The sequence below is a fragment of the Panicum hallii genome, chromosome 5, assembly GCF_002211085.1.
Source record: "Panicum hallii strain FIL2 chromosome 5, PHallii_v3.1, whole genome shotgun sequence".
In the NCBI taxonomy this organism is placed as follows: Eukaryota; Viridiplantae; Streptophyta; class Magnoliopsida; order Poales; family Poaceae; genus Panicum; species Panicum hallii.
In genome coordinates this window covers 47487679-47497484 of record NC_038046.1, presented here as the reverse complement: position 1 = coordinate 47497484, position 9806 = coordinate 47487679, and the positions used below count along the sequence as shown (strand labels likewise).

The window sequence follows — 9806 nt, the reverse complement described above, 5'->3', positions numbered from 1 at the left end:
GACATCCACCCTCCGCCACTAAACTAGTACTTACTGATATGAATTCTGCTTCACCCAATTTATCGATCAAACATCTAACTTTTAAATCACTGAACTGGAAAACAGCCTGCAGGCTACAGCTACAAACTTGGGAAATGGACACACATATATCATGCAGATGCAGGCAAGTTCAGCCCTCTTAGAGTATTCAGAATGAATCTAATCTGAAAGTTGGTTCTGAGTTCCGATCCAAATGTTCGTAAGCACAACGTTTCGCATTCATCGACCATCTCAAAATTTGTTCATGCGTAGAGATTGGGCTAGCTTGAATCCATAATAATGTACCCGTCAACTGAAATATCACAGAAATTGGCCAAGAAAAAAAAACAGAAGAAGAACGAACTAGCATGATTACTCAAAGCATGAGTTAAGGGCCACTCCATGTGAGGGGCAGGGCCCCGATCGAGCCACGACTCGTGGGGGTCGTCGTCGTCGTCCACGCACTGTGCGGACACGGGCTAGCCCGTGCACCTTGAGTGAGGCCTACTGCTCCGCCGTCACCCTGACGCGCCTCCGCCCCGCCCGCGGCGAGGCTCCCGATGCTAGCCGAGAGGCCGCCGGGCGGGCGGAGGGCCGGGTAGCTCGTGGGTGCGCGGGGCGCGCGCTCGCCCTCGGTTGCACGCGCAGCACGCGATCGATCGGCAGAAGAAACCTCGCCACAGTGGTCAGGCCGTGGGGGCCTCCCCGGCCCGGCCGCCATTCGCGCGCGCTTTGAGTGAGAGCTGAGAGAAGCTAACGCGAGCTTGCGGCAAATGATGAGGGCCGGGGAGCCCCTAGCCTGCTGGAGTTTACCGCATCCAACCTCATCAGGGGAGACAGCTCTGAGATTGTTACCACCTAGGATAGGAACCTAGCCGGGCGAGCCGTGTATGCTGGTCTCAGCTTGCTTCCTGTGCCATTTGCTTGCTGCCCCTGGTAATGTTTTTTTTTTTTTTGGGGCGGGTGAAACGTACGTACTAGCCATGAAAACTTTTGCCTCCAGGCTCCGATCCTGCCTCGGTTTTAAACTTGCCAATTCGATCCCCGTGTCAATGCATGTATGCTACAGGTATGTGCTCTGTTAGTCGAGGCAGCAAGCTTCCCACAGAGTGAAAGGACAAGAGGATCTGAGTGCAACCAGCACTACAGTGTTTTTACTGTTCTTGTGCTGGTAATGTAAGAATTAGGAGACAGCGTTAGTGCAAATTTTGGTGTATCACGAGGTCCATAGAACAGCTCAATACTTTTACTCAAGAATTATTGAACCTTCCTAGGAAAACGAAAAGAAAGGAAGAAGAGAAAAAAATGGAAAAAAAGTTTTTAGTGATCAAGAAAAATGTTTCAGAACACGTCACAAGGAAAATAAAATAAGTCGTTTTTTCCCATGTTCTCATTTGACCAAATTTCATATATTTCTCAGTATAGTTGCTTCATATATTTGCTTCTTCCTTTTCCCATTTCAGATGCCAATAATATAAACTGCGCACCTGTTTTTACTTCTATAAGGTGCGTTGGTGTTACCGTTCTACAAATACACCACTCCCATCACCATCAATCTCTCAAAGGATGCGGGCGATGCTTATAGCAGAAAGTGTGCAAGAGGAATGCCATAGTGTAGTAAATCTTCTGAATTTCTTTGTAATTAGCATGATCAGAAACAGGCAGCAAACCATTGGGTATACTTAGTTTAAGAAAACATTGGTATGCATATGACAATAAAGAAAACCTCATTGTGCTTTGATTCCAGAACAAGTCAGAAAATAGAGGGGAAATTTTCTAAGAGGATTGATTAATTTACTATCCAATTTTCTCTATTCTAATTAAGAGTAAGACGAACACCTCAACTCAGACTAATAAGATATTAGCATTAGATACTACACTGGAAGTTTTGCTTTCTTTCAAAGTGTCCTAAAGTGGGTTCGTTTAAGATGATCAAAGATGTTTAATAGTTAATCCCCACAAAGTCAATCATGTGAACTGTAGATGGTAGAGAAGCGTTTACTATCTTCAGCCATGCATGCGCCACCCCTTTCTTGCGCGCTCTTATCTGCGTGCACTCTTATCTGCGTGCATGTTACGTGACTGTAGTGCACTAATTCCCTTAACAAAAACAAAAAAAAAAATCTATAACACAACTAGAATTTTCTACAACACAAGTAATTCATATGCAGTCATGATGGTCAACCAAACTGGGTAGCTTATGTGAATTTTTTCTACTCATTTGGTAAATATACATAAGTATTTGAGGAAATTGCTTGAAATATTTACAAAATGAGTAGCAACTCTGGTCGTACACTGTAACTTATGTGAACAATCTAAACTGACTCGTGCTATTTACATAGCTAGGCCCCCAAAGAAGATAAAGATATCCACAGAGCGTGGGAGGAGATAAGAATATCAGTTGAAATTTCCAGCATTTTCTTCTCTATTACATGCATTATCAACCATTGCTGTGGCTTTGATGTGACAGAACACATAGAGCTTCTTGGATCAATAGTGCAAAGCAATTTTTGAGGTGAAACCTTTCTCCGCTTTGTTATGTTTGCAATTTTTGCAAAAGAATTTCGTCAATGTAGTTTTTGTCATATTGAGGTCGATCTGTGAAAATGAAGCTTGCTACACTCGCATACCTGAAACTGAAAACATAGCAGTAAACTAAGCTAATAAGTTTGACATTCAGATGAAAATGTACCTTCGCCATATGAAGGTTCAAGAATTACCTGAGGCAGGTATTGGGGGGATCAAGCTCCTAGGTGGCATTGGTGGTCTTATTCGAATTGGTTTGCTTTCTTTTGCCTCAACAACCACCACATCAGAAGTGAGAAAAGACTTTGCAACCACAGCAGCATGCTCAATGCAACATCTCACAACCTGGTGATATTAGGGAGTGTGAGAAGATATACTCCATCATACGTATAGTCCAAGGTGACAGAGATGATTTAAGATGTCTATGACTACTTTTCTACAACCTTTGATGGATCCAGTATTCCAGCAGCCATCAAGTCCTCATAGCGGTTCTTGGCAGCATTGTAACCATAATTTGTGTTGTCATTCAGTAACACCTTTTGAGAGAAACAATCAAACACAAGTTAGATCCAGACGATGAGTTCAGAAAAATTTGTGTGCGCAGTTATATGGTGCACTTGCATGGTGGCATCTGCATACTTTTGGACGCAAAAATATGCATAACATGTACTGTAACTAATAGAGCTACCGGTGCAGCTAACAAACCTTTTCAACAACAAAATTACCATTCATCCCTGCATTGTTTGCTATCAGTGAGGTAGGGTAACTCAAGGCTTGCTTGAAGATGTCAGCACCAATCTAAACAAGGATAATACAAATCAGAGTCAAGACATAATCATCGCATTGGAACAAGCAACGGAACAATATACCTTGACAATCACTGCTACAAAACAGAGTTACACAAGTAGGTCGACTTACTGCTAATACCTCAACTTACCAAATATTTCATTAAATACCCTTTTACTCAAAGACAAGTAATAAAGTACGACCTTTTGCTCTATATTATCCAATGATGATTCCTTGATTGCGTCAATCTTCTTCGATAATCTTAGTAGGCTACATCCACCACCAACTACAACACCTTCCTCAATAGCTGCCTGAATTATTAAAAAAAAGAATTGTTCAAAATAGTTACCGAACCACACATGATACGCACGTAGATTGGATCAATCAAGATACCCTAGTTGCATTGAGAGCATCTTCAATTCTCAGCTTCTTATCTTTCATCTCAATGACTGTCTGAGCACCAACCTGCAATTAGCTTCGTGCCAAAATTTCAAATTCTAGCATTCCCATGGCAAAATTGATACCCCTGAAATGTTTTGAGCAGTGAACTAAAACAATATGTGGTACCTGGATGATTGCAATTCCACCACATAACCTTGCTATCCTCTCACCCAATGTTTTCTTGTTGTACCTTTCCTTTGAGTTCTGAGAGTTAACAATTAAAAGATATAATTTTATCCAAAAAAAGTGAAGCATGCAGAGGACAGAAAGTCACATGGGCACTTTTGCATGTTTCAACTGGAATAACTACCTCAATTTGTTCTTTTATCATAGCAACTCTTTTCTCAACTGCATGACTACTGCTTCCATCAGTAACAATTAGTGTTGAATCTTTCCTGATAACCACCTTAGAAGCAGAACCCAGAACCTCTTTTCCTGCCTTTTCCAATGAATATCCCATGTCATCCCTCACTACTGTACCTGAAACCCAACAAGAATTTGTTGATGACCGGAATTGCATTGGTTAGACTGGTGACTAAGTTCCATACCTCCCGTCATGACTGCAACATCATCCAAGCATTGAGTCTTTTGCTCCCCAAAAGAGAAGGCCTTAACTGCTGCAACCTTAATTGTCCCTTTCAGCTTGTTTTTTATCAAATCAGCCATTGCTGCTTCTTCCACATCCTCAGCAACTATTAACAATGGATAATTTTCTTTGACAGCACTGTCCAGTATCCTTATAATTTCACTAGCATCAGTAATTTTCTTGTCAACCAATAGAATCTACAGAAAGAAAAAAAAAACCGTTCTAGTCATTCTGCAGACCAATAGTGTATAACGGGTAACTTGCCCTTACCTTACAGTCTGTGAACTCCACCGTCATATTTGCACGATCAGTAACAAAGTAGGGTGAGAGGTAACCGCGTTCAAATTGCATTCCTTCAACAACATCTAGACTGTTTTCGGTGCCTCTTCCATTTTCAATTCTCACCATTCCTTTTCTACCTACTCTTTGAAAAGCATCAGAAATCATATTTCCAACAGCATAATCATTTCCTGCGCTAACTGCAGCCACATGTGCAAGTTCATGGTCTTCAATCTACATGACAACATGTCACACAATTAAGTTTCAAAAAACATGTCACACAATTCTAATATATTTTTACAAGGGAAATACAAAAGAATACTTAGATAAACTTAAAAAACATACCTCCCGTGACATTACTCTGAGTTCAGACACCAAAGCGGCAGCAGTCTTCTCAATACCACGTGCAACCTGAACTGGGTTGATTCCAGCTGCAAGAACCTAATTTACGAAAAAATCATAAGAAGCAATGTAGGTTCAGGATTCAGAATTTTAGTATCAGCGAATTCATCATAGCACCCAAGTTATTCCCTGTTACCAGACTTCACATTGTAGAAAACTAGAACAAGGAAAGATGGGCATACCTTCATTCCTTCAGCAATCAGGCCTCGAGCAAGGATTATGGAAGTGGTACAACCATCTCCTGCAATATCATTGGTCCTTGCACCAGCCTGCCTGACCAGCTTCACTCCCAGATTTTCTAATGGATCCTCCAATTCGATCTTCAACAACACAATTAGATTGATACATTCAGCCATTGAAAGTTGTATGACATGATCAGGGAAGAACGATAAGCAAGCTCATACATTAGTGCCAGAAACCGACAACAATAGCAAATTGCATTTTCCCACTTATGTTACTAGCTTACCGCAGAACAGTGAACACAGTAACAAAGGGTCTACTATTGCAGTAAAATAAGATAACAACAACGGTCAAGAACTGAACAGCAACCACTGGAGTGAACAGCACGTTTAACGTTTTATGGCTTCGTATGAATGCAGTCAATCCAGATTCAGTCTCCCTAAAGCTGACACTGAATAGCAGCGTACTGCAGAAAAACTTCATGTCGGGAAGAATAATATTACCTCCTTAAGCACGGTCTCCCCATCATTGACAATCTTGGGAGGGCCATACTTGTTGCCAAGCACTACGTTCCTTCCCTTGGGCCCCAGGGTGACACCCACCAACCGCGCCACCAGGTCCACCCCGGCCTGGAGCTTCTTGGTAGCGGAGAGGTCACGGTTGAAGTGCAGGTCCTTGTACACCGGCATCGGCGCCGGCTTCTTGGGAGGGGAGAAGGGCAGCGTCGGGGGCTTCATGGACAGAGGAGGGGACGGAGGCACCATTCTCGACATGCTTCTTCCACCCAGCTAGGAGGCGGCAGCTGCGGCGGTCACTGTAAAGAGTGGAGTGGATAAGGCTGCGAGCTCTTCCGCGACGCAGGGATCGATTCCGCCGTTCCACCCTTGCCACAGCAAAGGACGAGCAGAGGCCGCACCTGATGATAGATGTATCGATCTACTGTCTTGCAGCCGGGAGGAATCGGGGCCGGGGGAGCGGGCAAGTGGAGGAGGATGCGCTGCCGCCGGGGGCGACAAGGCGCCGCTGCCGGGTGAAGGAGGAGGCGCACTGCCGGATGGAGCGCCCACCCCTACCTCTCTGCTCGAGCTCGAGTCGTAGCTGTCGTGCTTGAGATTTGAGAGCAGCAGCTTGCTGCCTTGGAGAGTTGGAACCTGGAGGAGCGGAGGTCAGTAGCTGAGCGGATAAGAGGTTGGAGACTGGAGGATTGGAGCGCTCGGGTGGGGATGGAAAGGATATCTCCAGCCGTCGTTTTCTGTATCTTTTTCTATAACCTTTTAATTCTCTACAAAATTTTCTTCTCTATATCTTATTTCTTTCCAATAACGTTCTTTAAATCTCGTTATCTATACATTAAACCCTATATTAGAAACATATTTTGTTCCAATTTTTTATACGTACGTATTTATCATACCTCAAATGCTATGGACATATTTTATTTTTATTTAATTCAGTATTTAAAACGTAAAGAAAAAATAGAGAAGAGGAGAGAGAATCTCTGTATATAGAGAAAATATGTAGCGTTCTCTATTTTAGAGGACCATTTAGAGAACGCTGCTAGAGCAATAGAGAACGGAATCTTCTCTATATATAGGGTAGAGAACGGTTTAAAGGGAACGGTTTAGAGAACAGACTGTCTCCAACGGTGCCCTCTAAACCATTCTGTACCCTATATATAGAGAAGATTTCGTTCTCTGTTGCTCCAGCAGCGTTCTCTAAATGGTCCTCTAAAATAGAGAACGCTACAGATTTCCTCTATATATAGAGATTCTCTCTTCTCTTCTCTATTTTTTATTTACGTTTTAAACAAATTTGGAACAAAATACGTTTCTAATATAGTGTTTAATGTATAGAGAACGAGATTTAGAGAACGTTGTTGGAGAGAAATGAGATATAAAGGAGAGAATCTTGTAGAGAATTCTATAAATGAAGGATATAGAGAAGGATATAGAGAACGACGGTTGGAGATAGCCTGTTAAGAGGGGAAGGATATTTTTTTCGGTGTTGCTAACGTCCGGACGTCCAATGCGAAGTTCTCGTCAGACGCTTCATGACAATATTAAAAATTAAATAGTGTAATATTCAAAATTACTACTTGCAATATTAAAAAGTATATATAAAAATACCTCTATTATCCGATTCTATAATAGAAAATTCTCAGGCTAATCACAATGGAGGTTTCATGGCGAGTTTCATGATATTAATTACCATGACACATCAGCATTTTTGATGATGTGGCACTGATTTAATGAGGGAAGAGAAGGAACCAGTTTTATCCCCACGACACTCTGCTAACTCGTTTTCAAAATGTTGGAAATGGCGTGAAACGACCACTGTGACCGCCGTTGTTTCGTGGGGGGATTCCGTGCGCCAATAGATCAACTAGCATTTAATTACACTGGTTAGCTTTGGAAACAGTCAAATAAAACTCTCCATTGAGGCATTGTGTTTCATTCATCCCCCAAGCTGACGTGGCATTCTTGGAAATAGGGATATGAAACCCTCCATTGTGATTAGCCTCACTGCAGTATGACACTATATTTCATGTAACATCTAATGAGAACGACAATATATAGAAATAGAGTTGGGTAACATCAACGCTTACCTGTTGCAATATTTAAAAATTATAATTGCAATTTGTTTGCACTGTAGTTGCAACAATTAAAAATTTTATTTAAAAAAAGTAAAATAAATAGAATTATCCTATTAGATTAAAAAGGTGCAACATAGCAAATCAACTATTGAAACATTTAGAATAAAATTGTGCAATATTCTAAAATAGTTATTGCAACATCACCTCATATCTCAATATACTGAAAATGACCACCGCAGCATCATAGATCGACCCATTGAACAATTTTATAATAGTTATTGAAATATCAATAATCAACTAAAAATTTCACTACACCATTAGTAATAAACTTAAACTCTTGCTGCAACATGATTGAATGTTTATCGTAAAAAAAATACGTAAAAAATCCTCCGCAACATTCTTTACTGAGGTTGGCGTGCATTTGCCGTTGCAACATCAGCTTATATCTATTATAACAAAATTACGTGTAAAAAGTTCGCACCGCAACATCATCACACTGATTGGAGGATCGAAATTTTTTAGGCGTCGGACGCCCTGACACCAGCATTACCATTTTTTTTTTTTCTTTCGATGGGCAGAGGGGAACGATTTGACTAGAGCAGTTGCTTCTGGAGTGTGCGACCTGTGATGTAGCAGTTTGGCTAGTAAATGGGCCTGGGCTGGAATATGTTGATGGGCCTCTTTGTATATTTCCGGTCACATGGGGGTAATACGGTTAATTGAGAACTGAAACCGAAATAATCACGATAATTTCAGCTACTTAAAACTTAAGACCGAAATTAGAAATTAGGATCGTAATATTCGGTTTCAGTTACTTCTGTTTTGGTCTCGAGTATTTCGATTCAGTCTTTGGTTATCGGTTAATTATACCCATCCCGAGTTGGGAGCGTGAGAGGAACCAAGAGCGCGGCGGAAGGTGAAACCGCGAAAAGAATGTAGATATGCCGTTGCACCCCTGAAAATATCTCTTTTTTTCCCGGCATCTCCTCTCCGTCCATTTCTTCCCATAGCGACGATGATCGTCTACCGGACACCAAGGCAGCAGGCGTTGCAGGCTTGCAGCAGAGATAGGCCATGAAAGATCAGGCTGTAGCATGGGCGCGGAGGGCTTTCTTAGGCCCACCGCGCTGCCCGTAAAAAAAGAGGAGGTTAAAGTGGGCTGGAAGTGGTCCAACTACTTTGGTGGCGCATGCCGAATTGGCCCCAAATTTGCCCCTGGTTGACCTCAAAAGAAAAATCCGCCCTGGTTTGATTTACATTTGTCTGTTTGCCTTAAACTTTTTTAAAAAAATTGCCCACTCACACTTGCTTCTGGAATTCGAGCGCTGACATTGCAATTATTAAGTTTTAGCGTTGAGTTTGCATCCCCTTTTGTGAGCACGGACTGCATTCAAATAGCCGTGGTAATAAGAGTTTTGAGCTCCAAACTCGATCCTAATTTCCACTATTTCAAATGTACATGCCTTTAGTGAGAAGAGCACCCGTGTAATATGAGCTCTGCACCTCAATCCTTAGGCTGAGTCCAGTGGTGGGGGGAGATATCTCCCCGTCACGTCAGCTCTCACCCCCACTCTCACTCCACTCTCACCCCACCCCTCCAATGCATAGGCTATAATGCCAGCTCTCACTTCTCTCTCCTCCACATCAGCTTTTCTTTTCCAGATTTAATTATTTCAACCTCCTTTGTTCGAATACGCAAAAGAATTCAAGAAATAAATTTTATTCAACTTAAAAAGTTACCGATTATATAATAAATAAAAAATTACATAATAAATAAAAAAATTACATAAATCTAAGGATGACTATGTGCCCACACATGCTCAATCAAATCCTGCTGGAGCTGTGCATACATCGGTGAGTCACTCATCTCGGTGTCCATCTGAATTCTAGCAGCTAGGCTTGGTGGTGCATCCTGGTGGATCGCCGGACCGACATTGGACGCAACTGTCTCATAGATCTCGTCCAAATTGGTATCACGCTCGTCATCGATGATCATAT

The 9806-nt window shown here is 41.9% G+C and overlaps 1 protein-coding gene across 3 annotated transcripts; it reads right to left on the bottom strand.

Annotated features, from left to right (window-relative positions):
• Window positions 1-2215: 2215 nt before the first annotated feature.
• Window positions 2216-6424, bottom strand: LOC112893286 (chaperonin 60 subunit beta 4, chloroplastic-like). Of its 3 annotated transcripts, XM_025960528.1 has the most exons (14): window positions 6135-6423; window positions 5722-6032; window positions 5221-5358; window positions 4982-5077; window positions 4628-4870; window positions 4320-4554; window positions 4082-4251; window positions 3898-3975; window positions 3724-3795; window positions 3534-3641; window positions 3250-3342; window positions 2988-3080; window positions 2739-2889; window positions 2216-2654 (listed from the first exon to the last, which is right to left on the bottom strand). In XM_025960528.1, exons 2-14 carry the CDS (start codon window positions 5989-5991, stop codon window positions 2635-2637), a joined length of 1767 nt encoding a protein of 588 aa, XP_025816313.1. In that variant the 5' UTR covers window positions 5992-6032; window positions 6135-6423; the 3' UTR covers window positions 2216-2634. The 3 variants fall into 3 exon arrangements, 1 of the variants encoding a protein (XP_025816313.1); XR_003228767.1 differs by lacking the exon at window positions 2216-2654 and having other exon boundaries at window positions 2814-2889; window positions 3482-3641; window positions 6135-6424; XR_003228766.1 differs by lacking the exon at window positions 2216-2654 and having other exon boundaries at window positions 2814-2889; window positions 3270-3342; window positions 6135-6424.
• Window positions 6425-9806: the final 3382 nt, after the last annotated feature.